This window comes from Mytilus galloprovincialis, chromosome 2 (assembly GCF_965363235.1).
Source record: "Mytilus galloprovincialis chromosome 2, xbMytGall1.hap1.1, whole genome shotgun sequence".
Classification (NCBI taxonomy): domain Eukaryota; kingdom Metazoa; phylum Mollusca; class Bivalvia; order Mytilida; family Mytilidae; genus Mytilus; species Mytilus galloprovincialis.
In genome coordinates this window covers 95922211-95945391 of record NC_134839.1, presented here as the reverse complement: position 1 = coordinate 95945391, position 23181 = coordinate 95922211, and the positions used below count along the sequence as shown (strand labels likewise).

The following is a 23181-nucleotide window of genomic DNA, read 5'->3' as shown; positions in this document are numbered from 1 at the left end:
AATTACAGATGATTATTGGAAATTTATCAAGTAAATTATAGGCCTTGCTTGAATACCTTTTATTTATTCATAATTATATTCATATTTCATTTTTTTAAGATCTTGTTAATCCATTAATCGTTTATCTTTCAGATATAATTTACAGAATCACTTTATGTAATGTAGATCAAAAGTAATTGGCAATAAATAAATCTATCATCCTTTTAAATATCAAACATCTAATATACACATTTGTGTATTCAATTATGAGGTCAAATACTTGTGTATTAAGAATTATATGTATATTGAGTGGTCTGTATAATTATGTAAGACTGAGGTTGATAGGTAATGTGGTCAATTTGATTGGCAGTTTAGGAGGTGGGGCATTGTAATTAAAGGTCTACCTTGTCTCTGATGGTTTAGTGATAATGACAGTTGTCAATCATACTAGTTGAATCAATACCCAGTTACCTAATCAAAATGTTTTTTTTTTTAAAAGCCTGCACATCAACGCACCTTAATGACATACATTCTTAAATGAACTGCTGCAATAATATACCCAGTTTTTTTCAGTTTATATGTGTATTATGTGCACATACATGAGAACCATAGGGAACTATATTTCAGTGTGAATACATTTAGTAAAAGTAGCTAACCTGTCCAGTTGTTAGGGAGGCCGGTGCCTAAGTAAAGATTTAGAACAAGTTCTAATCTTTCCAAAAAATCAAGATGATTTTAAGGGAAAGAGGCTGTCAAATTGACAGTCAACCGGATTTTCCTGCATGAAAATGATATTTGCAAATCTGGATCCTTTAAAAGGGTCAAATTAATTAAAATAAACGAATGAAATGGAAAGGCCAAAATCAATTACTGTGGATTCATTATCATTCGTTGGATACCAATTTTCGTGGATTTCGTTGGAACAGGTGAACCTCGAAATTTAAAATGTTCAATGAATAACAACTTTTCTAAAGGCTTGTATTCAGACCTCAGAAAAACCACGATTTAAACACCTACGAACATTCAAGATTTTTATAATCCACGAAAATAAAAGTATCAACTTTCACTACTTGAAGGGGCTCAAAGGTTTACAAATCAATAACGATAAAAGATAAAATCCAACTTGACCTTCATTTATAGTCACTGGAAAAATATGTCTGACGACCTGGCCTCCCAACCAAGATGGCCACCATGGCTAAAAATAGAACACAGGGGTAAAATGTAGATTTTGGCCTTTATCCCTGAAACTAAAGTATCTAGAGCAAATTTGACATGGGATATGAATTGTTCATCAGGTCAAGATCTATCTGCCTTGAAATTTCAAGACAAATCAGACAACCTATTGTTTGGTTGCTGCCCAAGAATTGGTATTTTTAAGAAAAATTTTTACACAAATTGTTTATCATGTTTGCTTACATTTTTAAAAATCTTCTCCTCAGAAACAACTTTGCCTTTTTCTAAACTTTAACTGAATGTTCCTTAAGGCATCTAGTTTATAAATTAAATCTGAAGTTTTGATTCATCAATAAACATGGCTGCCATGGCTAAAAATAAAACATAAGGGTCAAATGCAGTTTTTGGCTTATATCTCAAAAACTAAAGCATTAAGAGCAAATCTGATATGAATAAAAACTTTCACAAGGTTTAGATCTACCAGCTATGATATTTCAGACGAATTAAACAACCCTTTCTTGGGTTTCTGCCACTAAATTGGTAATTTTATGGAATTTTTATAATTTTTAGTTATTATCTTTTATCTTAAATATTATTATGGATAAAGATAAAGTGTAGAAAGCAAAAATGTTCAGCAAAGTAGGATCTACAAATAAGTTTATATGACTAAAATTGTATATTGACCCCTCACAGAGTTTTTGCCCTTTAATCATTGATGAAAGATTTAAGCAAACAATTACAGCTCAGCGATCCAGGCTCTTGAGAGACTCTTGTTTTTTAATAAACTTCTAAGATGTTCAATTTCATGGGTTAAGAACAAGAATGAATACCATATAATTTAACTAATTTGAAGAGCTTTCTTTAAAAAAAAAAAAAAAAAATTGTAGTAAGTTTTTTTTGTTTTTTTTTTTTATCTGAAATTAGCATGCAAAACTGGTCAATGCAACACCCATCACAAAAGTTGTGTCTGTGTTCCAACCTCTGTTGACAAGAAAGGATCAAAGAACAATCTCAATAATCACAAAGTTCAACTCTAAAAAGATGAAGACTCCTCTAAAATTTAGAATCTTTGTATGTGGGCCTGAATGTGATGGTACATCATGTCACACAAATATTACACTTTATCTGATCTAAGCCCATATGTCAGACAGAAATATACCTTTCACATATTATCCATAGGTTACATATGACATGTCAAATAGAAATACACTTATCAATATACAACATTCCAGATACTGTAGACATGTTGTCAAAGCTGTGGCAGAATACATTAACCTAATCCTGCAAACTGAATCAACTGAAAAATTAGGCAAAGGTTTTTTAAAATATCAAAAGCATATCTATGGCAGACAGATTCTACTCACAACAAAACCCTATATAAAAAAATAAATAAACCTATAATGTTAAATTACTTTGTTAACTAAAAACAGAAACCCAACCAAAATATAACCAAAAGATATCCAGAGGGCAAAAATAATCAATAGATATCTAGAAGAAAACACCTTCTTCAACAATAGACATCAAGAGGAAAACACCTTCTTCAACAATAGACATCTAAAGGAAAAACACCTTTTTCAACAATAGACATCTAGAGGAAAACACCTTCTTCTACAATAGACATCTAGAAGAAAACACCTTCTTCAACAATAAACATCAAGAGGAAAACACCTTCTTCTACAATAGACATCTAGAGGAAAACACTTTCTTCAACAATAGACATCTAGTAGAGGAAAACACCTTCTTCAACAATAGACATCTAGAGGAAAACACCTTCTTCAACAATAGACATCTAGAGGAAAACACCTTCTTCAACAATAAACATCTAGAAGAAAACACCTTCTTCAACAATAGACATCTAAAGGAAAACACCTTCTTCAACAATAGACATCTAGAGGAAAACACCTTCTTCAACAATAAACATCTAGAAATAAACCCCTTCTTCAAAAATACACATCTAGAAAAAACACCTTCTTCAACAATAGGCATCTAAAGGAAAACACCTCCTTCAACGATAGACATCTAGAGGAAAACACCTTCTTCAACAATAGACATCTAGAGGAAAACACCTTCTTCAACAATAGACATCTAGAAAAAAAAAACTTCTTCATCACTAGACATCTAGAAGAATACACCTTCTTCATCATTATACATTTAAAGGAAAACACCTTCTTCAAGAATAGACATCTAGAGGAAAACACCTTCTTCAACAAATTACATCTAGAGGAAAACACCTTCTTCAACAAATTACATCTAGAGGAAAACACCTTCTTCAACAAATTACTTCTAGTGGAAAACACCTTCTTCAACAATAGATATCTAAAGGAAAAGACCTTCTTCAACAATAGACATCTAGAGGAAAACACCTTCTTCAAAAATAGACATCTGGAGGAAAAAACACCTTCTTCAACAATAGACATCTAGAAAAAAAAACTTCTTCATCACTAGACATCTAGAAGAAAACACCTTCTTCATCATTATACATTTAAAGGAAAACACCTTCTTCAAGAATAGACATCTAGAGGAAAACACCTTCTTCAACAAATTACATCTAGAGGAAAACACCTTCTTCAACAAATTACATCTAGAGGAAAACACCTTCTTCAACAAATTACATCTAGTGGAAAACACCTTCTTCAACAATAGATATCTAAAGGAAAAGACCTTCTTCAACAAAAGACATCAAGAGGAAAACACCTTCTTCAAAAATAGACATCTAGAGGAAAAAACACCTTCTTCAACAATAGACATCTAGAAGAAAAAACCTTCTTCAACAATTGATATCTAGAGGAAAACACCTTCAACAAAAGACATCTAGAGGAAAACACCTTCTTCAACAATAGACATCTAGAGGAAAACACCTTCAACAAAAGACATCTAGAGGAAAACACCTTCAACAAAAGACATCTAGAGGAAAACACCTTCTTCAACAATAGACATCTAGAAGAAAACACATTCTTCAACAATAGACATCTAGAGGAAAACACCTTCTTCAACAATAGACATCTAGACATATGTCATGCTGAATATCACTAGAGTTTATGAAAGCTGTGAATATTTTTTAACGGAAACAATGAACAAGATCTGACATCAAAAAAATATTTTAAAAATTAATAAATGGGGATTGTGTCCATAGGACACAGATGATGCCCAACCAAAATATCACCAAAAGATATCCAGAGGGCAAAAATAATCAATAGACATCTAGAGAAAAACACCTTCTTCGACAATAGAAATCAAGAGGAAAACACCTCTCCAACAATAGACATCTAGAGGAAAACATCTTCTTCAACAATAGACATCTAAAGAAAAATACCTTCTTCAACGATAGACATCTAAAGGAAAACACCTTCTTCAACAAAAGACATCTAGAGGAAATCACCTTCTCCAACAATAGACATCTAGAGGAAAACACCTTCTTCAACAATAGAAATCACTAGGAAAACACCTCTCCAACAATAGACATCTAGAGGAAAAACACCTTCTTCAACAATAGAAATCAAGAGGAAAACACCTCTCCAACGATAGACATCTGGAGGAAAACATTTTCTTCAACAATAGACATCTATAGGAAAACATCTTCAAATGGGGATTGTGTCCATGGGACACAGATGATGCCCAACCAAAATATCACCAAAAGATATCCAGAGGGCAAAAATAATCTATAGACATCTAGAGAAAAACACCATCTTCTACAATAGACATCTAGAGGAAAACACCTTCATCAACAATAGATATCTAGAGGAAAACACCTTCTTCAAATGGGGATTGTGTCCCATGATTGTGTCCATGGGACACAGATGATGCCCTCTATTGCATATCATATAAAGTTATAAAGGGACATAACTAAGGAACCGTTAAGGTGATGCTACCCAAATGTGTACTTCATCTGAATTTTTGTGGTTAGAAGCATTGTGTATAAGTTTCATAACATTGATTCAGGCTAACTTAAATAAGAGGATTGAAATGTAAAATTATGCAATTTTTTCATTTGTAAACAGGCAGAACTCTAGAACAGTTAAAGTGACACCACCAAAATTCAAACTTGATCTTTATTCTGTGGTAATAAGCATTGTGTATAAATTTCATAATATTTGCTTGAGGCAAACTAAAGTAAGAGAACGAAAGCAAAAAATTCAGCAATGTTTCCATTTAAAAAGGGACATACCTCTAAAACGGTTTAAGTGATGCCATCAAAATTCAAACTTGATCTGTGATTTGTGGTAATAAGCATTATGTATAAGTTGCAAAACATTTGGTTGAGGTAAACTAAAGTTGGAGATCTGAAACCAACTTTTGGATGTAAGGAATGACGAACGGATGTACAGACAGTCAAGGGAAAACTAAATGCCATCCCCACTTTGGGACCCCCACTATGGGGGCATAAAAAGTCATTTATACAACATTGTACGACTTCTATAAAAATTTATAAATACAACAACATATGACAAAAAGTCCCAATAAATAACTCCAATAGAACTGTCAACAGCATTTATATTAAACCTTCAACATCTGTAGGTAAGAGTCTCTTTGGTTTCCTAAATTTCTGGATTGAAGTAAAATAAATTCCTTTGTTTATTACACTGATTTTCTAGGGTTGCACTGTCCCTATACTTCATTAGATATTATTGTTCTTGTGTGTTTTGTTCTTTCTTCTTTTTGACTAGATCAGCTAAATACTTAAATCTGACAATACATTCCTCCTGGAAAAATAAAAATTCCAAATTCAATTATGACACCAATAATTTTAATCAATTTTAAATAATTCAAATTGGTTCAACATGAAAGACATAATTGGAATTATCCTTCTCTTATGATTTTGGCCTGTTTTCTATTTCTTGAATGAAGAGATATTTCTCACATCACACTGTACAGAGTGTGATAAGAAAAAGTGACATGAAATTAAGAGTTAATTTGATTGGCTTAGTCAGCATCATCAGAAAATATAACGACATTTGCATTGGCTGTTTGTTTGTTCATTGATAACTTTCAAAGGTAAAGAATTGCCAATTTTGTCTGTGGAGACATTTTCTTCAATAATATACAAAACACTCACACTTTTCACATGAAAATCTTCATTTTGTCAAATTGGATTACATTTTGAAGCATGCAAAAATTTTAAAATGCTGATTTTAAAGATTAACATCAGAACAGGACATATGATGTCATACTTGTAAGTGCAAAAGACTATATCAACAATTCATGGTATTCTTATTTCAACACAATTAAAGTTTTACAATAAGAGAAATAGGTTTAACAAGTTGTGAGAATTGGATATCGCTTGATATCAAGACAAATCTTGTTATCTAATTTAAATTGTAATAATACACTTGGAGGATGCTCCTTTATTATATTGAAATCAAATAACAAGTTGATATCAAGTGATATCCAACTCTCACTCGTTATGAAAGCTATAATTCTTTTCCTCTATTATGAAAAAGAATTAGTTTATAATTAGATATCATATAAATGTGAAAATAGATAGTAATAATAATTCCTTGAATCATTCAGAAATTGATTGATAAATAGCATTAAAGAAAAATAATGTTACCTTAGATTTTCCTGGGATATGCTGTGCTATTTTGTCCCATCTTTGGTCTGTTCCTTTTGGATGTTGTCTTAATGCCCATTCTAATATCGTTTGTAGATTTTTATTCCATCCATCTGAATCATCAGTCAATTTTGCAGCACTGCCTGATTTAGATAGAGTTGTTGATACATCAGTTCCATTTGGTAAAGAGTTAATCTTACCATTATTTGTAATTTTTTGTTTTGAGCTACTACTATCTGTATGTTCTGAGACTCTCCCTCCTTGTTCACTATTATCTTTGACTGTTTTATCGGCAGTCTTTTGAGGTTTATTTTTCCTTCGTCTAACCTGACTATCACCTATATCCCCATCGACAGTAGGTAATTCTTCATTCTGAGATATCATTTCATCTGTAATTGTTTGAGATTTCTTTGGCTGTTTCAACATTCCACCTGAAATAATACAATTCTATACATTGTAAATCAAAAGATCATTAGTACATACATAAATTACCTGATTCTATATGTTTAATGGATTTGATGGGAATGCAACAGTTTACCAAATAATTTTCTGCATAATCGATATCTAATATATATTTTACAATAAATTTTAAATAGATCAACGGATTACCCGTGTTATAAAATCTTTATTGTTTGTAAAGATTTCCAAATTCCATACAAAGGTCAATAGATGCCCTGTGATTGTCTTTTTTTTTGTGCTATGATAAAGAAATCTTGTCATGCTATAGAGGTAAAATTTCAAAAAAAAACACCATTTTTATTTGTAATTATTTGTATTATTCCAACAAAAAATAAGCTTTGTTGATTGATAAAAATATGAAGGACCTTAATTTTAACTAAAATTTAACTGGTACTGTGGTTCACAAAATTCCTTCTGAATGTATACACAATATTTGGTCAATGTCTGAAAAATGGGGGTGTTACTGAGCTCTTCAACTTTTTTGTGCCAATTAAAAGCAAATTCAAATTTACCTAAGATTGTGTTCTTTTTATACAGCAGCTAAAATTACTACAATTGTATTTAGGAATATATAAACAAAAAAAAGTAGAAAGTCTTATAATAACAACACTTAAAAGACTGCTGCAGAAATTTTAGTGATCAAAATGGGTACCGTCATCAGAATAAAACAACCCTAACCCATGCCCTAGAGAAAATTGCACCTGAAAAACAAATCAGGTATGCATAAATAATGTTACAATGTTTCTGTCACAATGTAACCATGGATAGTAAAAGTGAAATTGAAATTATACATTTATGGAAGAAAACTTGAACAAGAAAGTTGAATAAATTGTGAATGTCATTGAAATTAAAAAGATTTGTTGAATTAATATGTGTTTGTCATCTGACATAATGGAACTAAAATATATGACACTTTATTGTCCTGCCCAGCTGTTTGAACTTAAACCAAATTTGAACGGCAATTGACCTGAAATGTTACGGATTCACTTGGCCAGTTATACGACTTCGATTCATGTTGAGAGATGTAAAGTGTATGACCACTGCTGGTTTTGAAATGTTTATTTCACAATTAAGTTATAATAAATTATGAATTTTATTTGCATAATAGTTCATTTAAAATAAAATAGGGAATGGTGACAGAACATTTAGGGATAAAACAACACATAAAATTGAGAAAGTTACATCTTTGTTTGTAAAACATTTTTTTTTTAATTTTTAAAGAGAAAATCAAATGAAATGCTGACCTTGTAAACTGGCATTTGCTGTTATGTTATAAGATTCTTTCAATGTTTTGGCCTTGGCTGTCACCTAAAAATATAATAACAGTATTATCAATCAAATTCAAATCATTTTGAAAATAATTATTTCAATATCCTGAAAATGTTCACACTAAAATAAACATTTGTAAATAAGTTAAGTTACTAAACACTATATATTTGCATATACATGTACAACATTTTATTTGTCATACAATTTTTCCTGCTGATGGTCAGCAACATTGCAATATAATTCAAAGTTGTTGGACCATGAAAATGGTCTACAAACTGAGATTTACTGATAGTAATGCAACTTTATAGACAATGATATAAGTAAATGCAAAAACATGAAAAAAGGTAAAAGTACAAAATTTAAGGACTTTAATTGCAAACAGAGTAACCAATAGTTATGGTCATTTGATCTTTTTGTAGATCTTGTATTCCTGATAACTCTTGATGTTAACAGTTAATACCTATCTATAATAGTTCTTAGAGACAGTATTCATGGTAGCAAACCATTCATCATTTAAGGGTCATCCAAAGGCCAAAAGATTTTTAGTTAAGTTTCAAGTTACCAAAGATAATCCAAATGAAAAAAAAAAAAAAGTTTTGATCATTCAAATTCATTCCATTTAATGGGATTATAACCAGAAATAAATGCTTCGCTGAGGGCAGCCTGATACGATCGCAGAGGTCAAACCCTGAACAGTGCAGGAAAATTTGGGCACAATATTCAATCTAGATACTGTCTGAATTTGGATTGTAATCTAATTGTCAACGATCTTTATAATATATTGCACAATACTGTGCAATTAAATATTTCTTCTTGAAACTTTTCAAAAATTTGAAATTTGAAAAATGAAGGAAAAAACAAAAATTGATCCTCCATAAAACAAAATTGGACCCCCCCCCCTTTGGAGCAATTATCCCAAAACTCAATCTCAGCCTTACTTTTGTAGTATGGATCTTGTAGTACAATTTTAGAGAGATCCATTAACGTAAACACAAGTTATTGTCTGGCAAACTACAAAAATGCTTGTTTTTGGCCCCTAATTCCTAAACTGTTGGTACCCTAACCCCTTAAATCAATCCGAACCTTTCTTATGTGGTATTGAACCTTTCAATAAAATTTCATAGAGATCCATTCACTAAAACTTTAGGTATTGTCCGGGAACTAAATGTGTCTTCGAATGACATCTAAGCATTATATGTCCCGAAAAAAAAAATGTGTGGTCGTATAAAAACTAGTTTTATATTGGTTTTTAACATTCTTATCTCTTTTATTCTTAACAAATATGACACTTTTCAGATAAATGAACACAACTGAGTTCTGTTCATAAGGTTTTATCATGAGTATATTGGCATTTTTGCATGTGAAAAGTAAAACAGTCATTTAATACTCATAAGCAATCTGACCAGATTTCCTATCATATAGGTGCATGGTGGATATCATTCAAAAGACCATTGAAAAGTTCAAGTCTAGATAGCTTCAGATTACTGTAGAATTATTGATAAAAGATATATTACCTCTGCAACAGGTCTTTCCATCATAACAGCAATCTTTTCCCATCTCCCAGGTGTACCTCCAGGAAACTTACTTACAGCCTTAGCTAGGTTAGCTATCTCTTCTTGGCTCCATTTTCCCTATGAAAAAGTTCCATTTGAAACAATTCAAGTTTTGTGTTTATGTAGTTCAACAAAACTAGACAAAGATGATGCCCCTATCTGTATGCATGTATATGTTGCACCAAAAGTTATATTTAGTCATGTTGAAAAACATATTGAAAGTTTCAAGCTAGACAAAAATAAACTCCATTTTGAAAACTTTAAAAACATGTTTTTTTCTTGTTGTGACATCTGATATGAATTTGAAGAATTTAAGAAAAATTATCATAACTTTTGGTTCTTAAATAAAGATATTGCATAAATCAGGTGGAAAAAAATCTGGATTAATGGTCAGAATATCAAAAATAAATTTGTTTAATAAAAAAAAATCATTATTTTAAAGGAGTTTAAAGGTCAAGTACATATTTTCAAAAACATTGTAGTAACACCTAATAAATACATGTTTTCCCCAATATCAACTTGGGATATTTTCTATTGTATAATTTTCAGGACATAATTATGTCATTATGTTTTAATGAGTGCTTTCAAAATATATTTTACTGGGTTTTTTTTCCAGCTAAACTCTGTAGATTCAAAAACATGCATGTTCTTTTAACTTTTAATCCAAAGTGGTTTGAAAAAAAATCAAAAATTTTATTCTGAAAATAATTTTTATTGAGCTGTTTTTAAAAATCTTACTTTACAGTAATGTTACCTTTTTCTCCACAACCTGTAAATTTTGTTCGTCATCTTCATATCCAATAGGTGTATATACAACTGGACCATCAGTAGTTTGTGGGATGTACTCTGGAAACTCTTGCTTCACTTTTCTTTTCACCTTCTTCACAACATCTAATTTTGTATATATAGAAGGAATTAAATAGTAAACAAAAGTAACTGTAGAGGAATTTTAGTTCTGTTTATTGATACACAAGTACAAAATATTGATACTATATGTACTAAGGTTTTCTGTAGTCCCTAAAGAACTGTAGACAGCACATATGCCTTTTTTTACCTTAATCTGTTCAGGTCTAGCTTTTAATTGTAAAATTACCAATTAATGAAATAAAATCTTCTTTTCCAGTAATTATTTTTTTTTTAGTAATATCTAAGATTTAAAAATCTTACCATCAGTGTCCTCTTCCTCTTCAAATTCTTGTTCTTCTATCTTCTTTAATTCTTGTCTGTGTTTTATATACTCTACTAGTTGTCTTACTAGAGATGGAGAAATCCTTATAAGGTTGATAATTGCTAAAGTAAGTCTAACTGGCCATAGTTTTGACACTGTTGGTCTTGGGACTAATTTAAGGGCTAATTCCATCTCCTCTTCAATCTGATCTTCAAGTTTTCCTCGAATTTTCCTATTCTTTGATTCCATTTTCTTCATTCTATCTGTGAAGTTTTCAGACTACAACAGGAAATAATAAGATTTCAATCAAACTGTTACATATTTACGATGGGTATAGTATGCACTGCATACCTTTATTTATATACCATACCTACATATAAAAGTCTTAAAAGTTTTCAACTCTCCAAAATCTTATAAAACAAAAATATTATTAATAGGTTATAAGAAAATAAACAATCTTGCAACTTAGCTCAGTAAAAGAGGGGTGATAGATACCAGAGGGACATTCAAACACGAACCCACTAAAAACTGGGAGTGATCTCAGGTGCTCTGGAAGGGGAAGCAGATCCTGCTCTATTAATTCTCACATGAATAAATGTATTTCTTCCCGACAAGAGATGAGGGAAGTTTTTTTGTACATGTACAGACAAATAACAAATATTTAAGTACATTGTGTATAAAATGTTAGTGGTTTTGCTGCTTTATATTCATTTGAAAAGACATAGTATTTCTGAACAAAAGACATAGTATTTCTGAACAAAAGACATAGTATTTCTGAACAAAAGACATAGTATTTCTGAACATTTTCTCTCATTAATTAAAAGACATATAGTATTTCTGTACATTTTCTCTCATTAATTAAAAGACATAGTATTTCTGAACATTTTCTCTCATTAATTAAAAGACATAGTATTTCTGAACAAAAGACATAGTATTTCTGAACATTTTCTCTCATTAATTAAAAGACATATAGTATTTCTGTACATTTTCTCTCATTAATTAAAAGACATAGTATTTCTGAACAAAAGACATAGTATTTCTGAACATTTTCTCTCATTAATTAAAAGACATAGTATTTCTGAACATTTTCTCTCATTAATTAAAAGACATAGTATTTCTGAACATTTTCTCTCATTAATTAAAAGACATACTATTTCTGAACATTTTCTCTCATTAATTAAAAGACATAGTATTTCTGAACATTTTCTCTCATTAATTAAAAGACATAGTATTTCTGAACAAAAGACATAGTATTTCTGAACATTTTCTCTCATTAATTAAAAGACATATAGTATTTCTGTACATTTTCTCTCATTAATTAAAAGACATAGTATTTCTGAACAAAAGACATAGTATTTCTGAACATTTTCTCTCATTAATTAAAAGACATAGTATTTCTGAACATTTTCTCTCATTAATTAAAAGACATAGTATTTCTGAACAAAAGACATAGTATTTCTGAACATTTTCTCTCATTAATTAAAAGACATATAGTATTTCTGTACATTTTCTCTCATTAATTAAAAGACATAGTATTTCTGAACATTTTCTCTCATTAATTAAAAGACATAGTATTTCTGAACATTTTCTCTCATTAATTAAAAGACATAGTATTTCTATACATTTTCTCTCATTAATTAAAAGACATAGTATTTCTATACATTTTCTCTCATTAATTAAATTCTCCTGTAGAAGGTGGGGCATAGGTTTTTGTCAGCAGTGAATTTTTGGAAAACTGAGGTTCCATCGAAACAAGGACAGTATACATTATGATACATCCCAACATTATCAACAATAGTCTAGAGGACAAGGCTAAGAATGATTTCATAATGAAGCCTATGGACAGTCATATGAACAAATGATATTACACTGTGAAAAGGACACGGGGGGGTCTCTTCCTATATAAAGGTATATACATATGTGCCGCTGGAATGGGTCCCTTTTTTGATCTGTCAAATATATCAATGGGGTGCAATTTTACCGAGGAAATATATCAATAGGTAGTAATTGACCGATATAGGTACTATTTGAGCTGATAAATATATGAATGGGTTATGATTTCGCTGTGAAATATATGTATAGGTAGGGATTTCACAATTATTCAATATATGAATGGGGGGTGTTTTTAAAATCCCAGCTGCACACCTGTACCCAAAATCCCATGTTGAGACCCCCCCCGTGGAAAAGGATAAAGTCATCATAGTATTTTAAGTTTTCATAAGTTTTAAAACATTTGTCATGCTTTTTACATATGATGATATCGAATACTTTAATTTCAGAATGCAAAAAATATATACCAGTAGTCTTATGTTTTGGTTGGTAACTTTTACAACAGTATATAACTTATTAATTGTTGTAATTTTTGCTTTCTTCTCTTCTTTATTTGTGGTTAAAAGCAACGTTGCATTCATTTGGTATTATCAAAGCTAATTGAAGTATTCACTGCCAAGTCTGTGTCAAGTTTGTTAGATATCTGTGATATCCAAAAACATGTACATTATCAAAAATGCTACTTACCACTGTAAATTTTCTTTCTGCATACGAAGCCCATAAAACAATGTAATGACCAAGAGTAAGAATACTAAATAATAATCCCAGTAACTCAAACATTCCCATCTTACGAGCTCGTCTGTAGTAAAATATAGGTTGTCTCCAATCTGGTAACCCATTTTCAAGGACAAGATGATACCTAAAACAAAACAAAACAAAACATATACTGAAGACGAAAGATAAAATACAGATAAACAGGATTTTTTTTTTACAAAATTTACTTCTGGATAATAATCTCATGATCATAAACAAGCTTCTGTCCAAGTTTGGATACAAATACAGAATATTTTAAGAAAGTTATACTTTAACCACAGAGTGAATGTTATGTTAACTGGCAGAAAAATTAGGTCCATTTATAAGTAAAATACGGGGGATTGAAAACATTCCTTTCAATACTATCTTTTGATTGTATGAAACTTCTGTTTATGTCTGAAAAAAAATCCAGAATAGTTTACAAATCTAATAAATGTTTTAAATCTTTAATTGCAGACTGTATATAATGTTAAAGTCCATTTATAAGTAAAATATAGAAAAACAGGAAGAAAATTTTAACAAAATTTCCTTCTAGATACATGTACTAGCTTTTGATCATAATCAAGCTTCTGTCCACATTTGGTACAAATCCAGGATAATTTAACAAAATTATTAAAATCTTTAGACACAAAGTGATTGTAATGTTTCCTTGCAGAAAAACCAAGTCCATTTATAAGTAAAATTTGCAAAAACAAAATTTACTTCTGGATACTATATTATAATCATAAACAAGCTTCTTAGATCCAAGTTTGATAGAAATCCAAAATAGTTTGAGAAAGTTAAAATTTCAAAAACTTTAACCACAGAGTGAATATTTGTGGAAGCTGCAGCCGACAGAATGCAGGATCACTATGTCTCGCTTTTTCAACAAATTAAGTCAAAGGCTCTACAAAAAAGCATTTAATTCTTGTTAAAAAAAATTTCTGAAGTTTTCTTACCTCTTACGCTTTTCTTCATCTTTGAGCACTTCATACACACCAACAAGCTAGATGAAAATATAAGTCACTTAAATATGAAAACCTTTGTCATATATAAACCAGATGTTAAGCAGGGCGCAGCTTTATACAACCGCAGAGGTTGAACCCTGAACGGTTGGGGCAAGTGTGGACACAACATTCAAGCTGGATTCAGCTCTAAATTTGGATTGTGATTAAATAGTTGACACAGCATAGGTTTCTGACACAGGATGAATGTGGTCTAATGAACTTAAAATATTTTTTTTTGCCTTTGAGCAATTCACTATGCTGTTGAATATTAATCCTCTCAAAAAAATGTTTTGAAGAAATTTTCTTTTTATTTATGAAATCTGAAATGAGAAAAATTTACCCCCCCCCCCCTTTTTTTTCACTTACCCCTTTCCCTTTTTCCAAACCTGATCTCAATTCAAATTTCTAATGGAGTTTGCAACAATAACTACTCATTTAAATACGTCATAAAATATTAAAATGTAAAATAAAGTGCTTGTTATCACTGAATGGTAAAGATTGTTTTAATTTATCAGTTGGTAGTAAAAGTGAATATACATTGTATATTGTATAAAACAATGATTTAAGTTGATTCAACTACTATTCTGGACAAAGAAAGATAACTCCAATTGCAAATTTCTTGCTATTGCACAATATTGTGCAATTAGATATTTCTTGCTATTGTGCAATACTGTGCAATTGAAAATATTTGCTATTGCACAATACTGTGCAATTGAAAATATTTGCTATTGCACAATACTGTGCAATTGAAAATTTCTTGCTATTGCACAATACTGTGCAATTGAAGATTTCTTGCTATTGCTGAATACTGTGCAATTGAAAATTTCTTGCTATTGCACAATACTTAATATAATAATTTTGGATCCTGATTTGAACCAACTTGAAAACTGGGCCCATAATCAAAAATCTAAGTACATGTTTAGATTCAGCATATCAAAAAAGCCCAAGAATTCAATTTTTGTTAAAATCAAACTTAAGTTTAATTTTGGACCCTTTGGACTTTAATGTAGACCAATTTGAAAACGGGACCAAAAATTAAGAATCTACGTACATAGTTAGATTTGGCATATCAAAGAACCCCAATTATTCAATTTTTGATGAAATCAAACAAAGTTTAATTTTGGACCCCCATTTGGACCAACTTGAAAACTGGGCCAATAATAAAAAATCTAAGTACATTTTTAGATTCAGCATATCAAAGAACCCCAAGGATTCATTTTTTGTCAAAATCAAACTAAGTTTAATTTTGGACCCTTTGGACCTTAATGTAGACCAATTTGAAAACGGGACCAAAAATTCAGAATCTACATACACAGTTAGATTCTGCATATCAAAGAACCCCAATTATTTAGTTTTTGATGAAATCAAACAAAGTTCAATTTTGGACCCTTTGGGCCCCTTATTCCTAAACTGTTTGGACCAAAACTCCCAAAATCAAACCCAACCTTCCTTTTATGGTCATAAACCTTGTGTTTAAATTTCATAGATTTCTATTTACTTATACTAAAGTTATGGTGCGAAAACCAAGAATAATACTTATTTGGGCCCCTTCTTGGCCCATAATTCCTAAACTGTTGGGACCTCAACTCCCAAAATCAATCCCAACCTTCCTTTTGTGGTCATAAACCTTGTGTTTAAATTTCATTGATTTCTATTTACTTATACTGAAGTTATTGTGCGAAAACCAAGAATAATGCTTATTTGGGCCCTTTTTTGGCCCCTAATTTCTAAACTGTTGGAACCAAAACTCCCAAAATCAATCCCAACCTTCCTTTTGTGGTCATAAACCTTGTGTCAAAATTTTATAGATTTCTATTTACTTAAACTTAAGTTATAGTGCGAAAACCAAGAAAATGCTTATTTGGGCCCTTTTTGGCCCCTAATTCCTAAAATGTTGGGACCAAAACTCTTAAAATCAATCCCAACCTTCCTTTTGTGGTCATAAACCTTGTGTTAAAATTTCATTGATTTCTATTCACTTTTACTAAAGTTAGAGTGCGAAAACTAAAAGTATTCGGAAGATGACAACGACGATGACAACGACGACGACAACGACAATGACGACGAAGACACCAACGTGATACAAATATACGACCAAAAAATTTCCAATTTTTGCGCTCGTATAAAAACACTGCAGTACACAGATTAGAAATCAGACTTTAACGTTATACATTTCATTAGGAATTCAACTGTTTTCCCATAATACCACGAGTAAAAAAGTGGTTCTACAAGTGTATATTTTCTGCTAAAACATAATACTATAATATATATTTCATAGGATCTTCATACTTGATGTTTATAGTTAAAAAATATTTTTAAAAAATTCAGGAAAATTTATGGAAATTTTCAGACTAATCTTACAAGCTTAACTAGAAATTCTTGTTATTAGACATGTACATTTATTATGACAAATCAATCTGTCACCATAAAAATCAATGACTAATGCATTAATTAAAAAAATGAAACAATATGTTTCAACACTACATGTAATTACATGAATGATTACATATGAACCTTTGTGTTATACATTATTTTAACCTTTCTGTTATATATTAATTTTTTAACTAAATATTTAATAACATAAGAAATTGAAAGTTTTTTCTTAGTAAACCTGGAATTTAATTACATATTTTTCACATACACTTTAGTTTACTTTCACATCATAACTGAACAACACATGCAGCTGCAATTGCTGTTTTTTGTTATATATATTCTGTTATCAATATTGTGTGTATAAGTATATATAATAAGACTAAAATAACACAACAGCTACTTAATGAAAATATATGTGAATATAGCTACATATATTTACATTGTAGCTCAAAGTAATCATTTAAAAATTTACCTGTCTAAATTGGGCTTCAGCATCAGGGTCCTTGTTTTTATCCGGATGAAGCTGCAAGGAAAGTTTCCTGTAAGCCTTTCTGATTTCTGAGCTACTTGCAGCCTAAAAATGAAGTAAAATTCACCTATATTAACACTTATCTGCATAAAAATCAGGGAAATTCCACTAGATACATTTTTTTACTAACTTATAACTTACAACTTATAAGTCCAGTTTGAGCCATGTGCTGTAATCAATCTGTAACATCAATCACTGTTTCTTCAGGGGAAATTCTTAAGTTTACCATTACTTAATCGTAATTGTTCCTAGGATAATACTTGATATTTTGGGATCTCTAACAAAAACATTGAAGTAGTAACAGATATTACCCATAAGGCAGGCCACATCAACATGTTATAGGGGAACTGAGTGTCACGAAATATATTAAAATACACTGTCTTATACTACATTGTATTACTTAGAATGTCAAGTTTTAAATTAAGTTTTACTTTAAAAAGATATACAATGTAGAGCACCAGATAAAGATGAAATTAAAATTTTTACAAAGAGACAAGTTGTTTTCATCAAAGGATCACGATCAGGATCACTTTGGATTAGTTAGTCATTTTTGTAAGATGTAAGTAATATCTACTAGTACATGTAGTATAGGTGAATTTGTAAGATTTTTATTTTATTTTCAAGGTTTGATTTAGCTCCCCTTAATCTTCTCCCAAAATTTACTTATGCCAGTCATTAAAACAAGAGTGCACACACTGAAATGTCTCGCCTTCTTTACTAATCATTGATATTATGTTGATACTCCTAAGTATAAAGCTTGATTACAACTGTCACACAAACTTAACATTAACCAAGATAGCTAAACAAAGACCAATGAACCATGAAAATGAGGTCAAGGTCAGATGAACCATGCCAGGCAGACATGTACAGCTAACAAAGCTTCCATACAACAAATATAGTTGACCTATTACTTATAGTTTAAGAAAAATAGACAAAAACACAACAAGAGTGCACACACTGAAATGTCTCGCCTTCTTTACTAATCATTGGTATTATGTTGATACTCCTAAGTATAAAGCTTTATTACAACTGTCACTGAACTTAACATTAACCAAGATAGCTAAACAAAGACCAATGAACAATGAAAATGAGGTCAAGGTCAGATGAACCATGCCAGGCAGACATGTACAGCTAACAATGCTTCCATACAACAAATATAGTTGACCTATTACTTATAGTTTAAGAAAAATAGACCAAAACACAAAATCTTAACACTGTGCAATGAACTGTGCAATTGAGGTCACGGTCAAATAAAACCTGCGGGACTGACATATAGATCATAATATATTTCCATGCACCAAATATAGTTGACCTTTGGCATATAACATTAGATGAAAAGACCAAAACTTAAAAACTTAACTTTGACCACTGATCCATGAAAATGAGGTCAAGGTCAGATGACATCTGCCCGCTAGACATGTACACCTTACAATCATTCCATACAACAAATATAGTAGACCTATTGCATAAAGTATGAGAAAAACAGACCAAAACACAAAAACTTAACTATAACCACTGAACCATGAAAATGAGGTCAAGGTCAGATGACACCTGCCAGTTGGACATGTACACCTTCCAGTCCTTCCATACACCAAATATTCTAGCCCTATTACTTATAGTATCTGAGATATGGACTTGACCATCAAAACTTAACCTTGTTCACTGATCCATGAAATGAGGTCGAGGTCAAGTGAAAACTGTCTGATGGGCATGAGGACCTTGCAAGGTACGCACATACCAAATATAGTTATCCTATTACTTATAATAAGAGAGAATTCAACATTACAAAAATTTTGAACTTTTTTTTCAAGTGGTCACTGAACCATGAAAATAAGGTCAAGGACATTGGACATGTGACTGACGGAAACTTCGTAACATGAGGCATCTATATACAAAGTATGAAGCATCCAGGTCTTTCACCTTCTAAAATATAAACCTTTTAAAAAGTTAGCTAACGCCTCTGCCGTCAGATCACTATCCCTATGTCGAGCTTTCTGCAACAAAAGTTGCAGGCTCGACAAAAAGCAATCTTAAATTCTCGTTTTGAGAGGCCAAAACATGCCATAACAGAATTTTTCTGATGTGCTACTAAATTGCTAATTAGAGTTCAAACTCTTGTCTTAGACTTATGAACTAAGCAAAGAAATCTATTGCACAAAGCCTTCAAAAATTTCTCCCTAGTGGCTTGTAAATGAGCAGTATTTTTGAAGATAACAGAAAAATGAGATTTTCATTGTCCACAAAATCATTCTTTTAGGAAAAATAAAGACAACTTTTAATGGCGGACAATTAAACGCTCTACATGTATGAGAGCAATATAATCAAGAGAAATTTAAGAGAAGAAGAAAATAAGACAAATTCAATTCAATTCCAAGTTTTTTTAGAGTCGATATTCAATAATTTGTGAATAAACTAAATAAACACAAGCTTTAGCTATAAACATGATAAAGTTAGATTTTCAAATCAACTGAATAACAGAATATATACACACATACAAAACCTTTTTATTTTATATATGTATGCAAAAAATATTCTAACTGTCTAATAGATATAACTCAATGGGGCGAGTGACTTCCTCTTCAATAATTTACCTGTACTATCTAATCACTCCCAAAAACATGACTATTTAGTCAAGAAAATATATTTTGATACATAATTGAATTTTGAACATACATCCTTCAAGACATCTAATAATTCAAGCTTCCTATATCTATTGAATAAAATTGGGTACAAATGAACTCAGGGGTCGAATGTGTAGAGTGCTAACCTGTATGGGAGCAAACTAACCTGATACGAGGTTAAGTAAAGCAACCACCAATTGGCAAGGCCATTACACCTTATCACTATTTACATTACTGGACATCACACAGGTTCCTGTTAAATTTTGACAACATAATACAAAATATCTGATACAATGGAAAAGTTATTGACGATGATGTCAATAGTTTTAGCAGTACAGATTCTCGGGTCAGCCGGAAAAGCAATATGGTGTACCGTGAGTGAATATGTTGTGTACAAGATGTAACTTTGTACAAATTGTAATTTGTACAGGGTTTTTGTACAAGTTATAAGACATGTTTTTCAACACTGTCAGCATTCCAATGGGAACAAACTGTGCCCCTCTACTTGCTGACTTGTTTCTTTATTACTATGAGGCTGACTTCATGCAGGAACTTCTTAGGAAGAAAGATAAGAAGTTAGCAATATCCTTAACTCTACTTTCCGCTATATAGATGATGTTCTTTCCCTAAATAATTCAAAATTTGGTGACTATGTGGAACACATCTATCCCATCGAGCTAGAGATAAAGGATACTACAGATACAGTTAAGTCGGCCTCATATCTTGACTTACATCTAGAAATTGACAATGAGGGTCGGTTGAAAACAAAACTTTATGACAAAAGAGATGATTTCAGCTTTCCAATTGTGAACTTTCCATTTCTAAGTAGCAACATTCCAGCAGCACCTGCATACGCGTAACGGGGTATATATCTCCCAATTGATACGAAATTCCCGTGCTTGCATTTCCTATCATGATTTTCTTGATAGAGGGTTGCTGCTCACAAGGAAGCTATTAAACCAAGAGTTCCAAATGGTGAAGTTGAAATCATCCCTTCGTAAATTTTAGGGACGCCATCACGAAATTGGTTGACCATTATAGAATAACCATTCCACAAATGAAATTGGATATGATCATTACGTCATAACTACAACCCCCTTCCCTTTCATGAACAAGACCTACCGAATTAGACTTTTTACCAAATTTGTTATCACATAAGCAACATGACGGGTGCCACATGTGGAGCAGGATCTGCTTCCCCTTCTGGAGCACCTGAGATCACCCCTAGTTTTTTGGTGGGGTTCGTGTTGTTTATTCTTTGGTTTTCTATGTTGTGTCATGTGTGCTGTTGTTTGTTTGTCTTTTTCATTTTTAGCCATGGCATTGTCAGTTTGTTTTACATTTATGAGTTTGACTGTCCCTTTGGTATCTTTCGGCCCTCTTTTATAAGTTTTTTGACACACACCTTCTTGCACCAGGTGATACAGATTTATCTTCTAATATGTACTAGTTCAATGTTTTAAATTCAAATGTATATACTTCAACCTTACATTTAGTGCTGTTATCCTTGTCATCAAATTGGAAATGAGGATACCTGAATGGTTTAAGTTCTAATTTTATTTTTCTCCTGGTACCATATTCATATCCATAAAAAGTCCTTTTGTGGTCTAATAATGTTTTTTGTATCAATGCACGATATTAGATTGTGCCATGTAGTTGTGAAAATATGACAGAAATATGCGAAGCAAAAGACTGTAAGCTTGCATCATCCATTTATGTTTAGCAGTTCATAAAACACTGATAACTTGTACAAAAAATTTGTACGAATATTATAATTTGTACAACAGTACAACTTGTACACAACATATATACATCATAAATGTATCAGTTATTTGGAAATCTTTGCCATTTAAACTATACACCTTATCACTATTCACACTGACCTGAGAATCTGTACCGTTTGAATTATTGACATCATACAATTATCGTTTTTTCTATTGTGGCGACATATAATGATGTCAAAATTTTACAGGAACCTGTGTGAAGTCTGGTTATGCCAATGGTGGACAAATAGCGATTAGGTGTATTGACGTCATACAACAATACATCATATCGCTAATCCCAGCTGAACTGGCAACTTGAACTTTTGACGTCATTCACCATGTTCACAATCACTTTTACCTTGTGGCGACAGACATTTTGTTTTATGATGTCAAACTTTATGGGAACCTGTGTGATATCCAGTAATCCATTAGATAGAAAATAACCATCCGTAGCATCTTCTGAATGCATAGTATTTTAGGCTTGCTCTCCTTGGCTCTCATATGAACAAAGACCTTTAAATCATTAACTCTATCCAGTGAATTCAACAGCCAAAATAGTTCATTGATTTTATTAAACTAGACATTGCTTTTATCACCGTACCTAGATCCTGGATAATGAATGGGTTATTCGTGTATATAATGTGTACATTTCTGTAAATAAATTTTATGCATGTGCAATGTCCTGGTGAAGGATTTCATCACAATTTGGAATAAAATGGCGGACATATACTGAAATAGTGATAAGGTGTGTAGGACTATACATTTTTTGTGTGTGTGGGGGGAGGAGGGGGGGGGGGGGAGGGGACAGGTATGTTTTTTAATTCTTTCTTAATTTTCCATTTTGCAAATTTCTTTTTAAGAAGGAAAAATAATTACTTGTAATTGCTTTAGACACAGAATCCCGAACATGCCGAAAGGGATTACCTAAGTTCGTTGTAAATGGACAAAATTACCTTATGGTAATCCTATAATAATGTTAAATTTGTGACAATACCTGGTCTACGCCTAAAACTTCATAGAAGTTTCGGCTGACCTCTTCAACCAGATCAAAAAGTTCAAAGTCATCAGTATCCCAGCCCTTAGCTATCCATATGTGAGACAAAAATAACAGCCACGTAATGCGTCCAAGTCTTTTCGACACCATTCCGAAGTTTCACCGCGTCCGGTTCGGGAGTTA

The 23181-nt window shown here is 31.5% G+C and overlaps 1 protein-coding gene across 1 annotated transcript; it reads right to left on the bottom strand.

The window, feature by feature from the left end:
* Positions 1-5554: 5554 nt before the first annotated feature.
* Positions 5555-23178, bottom strand: LOC143064980 (dnaJ homolog subfamily C member 1-like). The gene is made up of 10 exons (XM_076238231.1): positions 22999-23178; positions 17564-17665; positions 14671-14717; positions 13667-13838; positions 11149-11428; positions 10736-10872; positions 9943-10059; positions 8404-8467; positions 6701-7131; positions 5555-5852 (listed from the first exon to the last, which is right to left on the bottom strand). The coding sequence occupies exons 1-10, from the start codon at positions 23146-23148 to the stop codon at positions 5775-5777; spliced, it is 1578 nt and encodes a 525-aa protein (XP_076094346.1). The 5' UTR covers positions 23149-23178; the 3' UTR covers positions 5555-5774.
* Positions 23179-23181: the final 3 nt, after the last annotated feature.

Bases quoted from the DNA above. Each gene is read 5' to 3' on its own strand.
- LOC143064980 (XM_076238231.1), bottom strand. From the start codon at position 23,148: ATGGTGTCGAAAAGACTTGGACGCATTACGTGGCTGTTATTTTTGTCT. The intron at 11,429-13,666 runs GTAAGTAGCATT...TTCCTGTTGTAG, and splicing joins CAGAAAGAAAATTTACAGTG to TCTGAAAACTTCACAGATAG. The intron at 5,853-6,700 runs GTAACATTATTT...TTATTTTTCCAG, and splicing joins ATATCCCAGGAAAATCTAAG to GAGGAATGTATTGTCAGATT.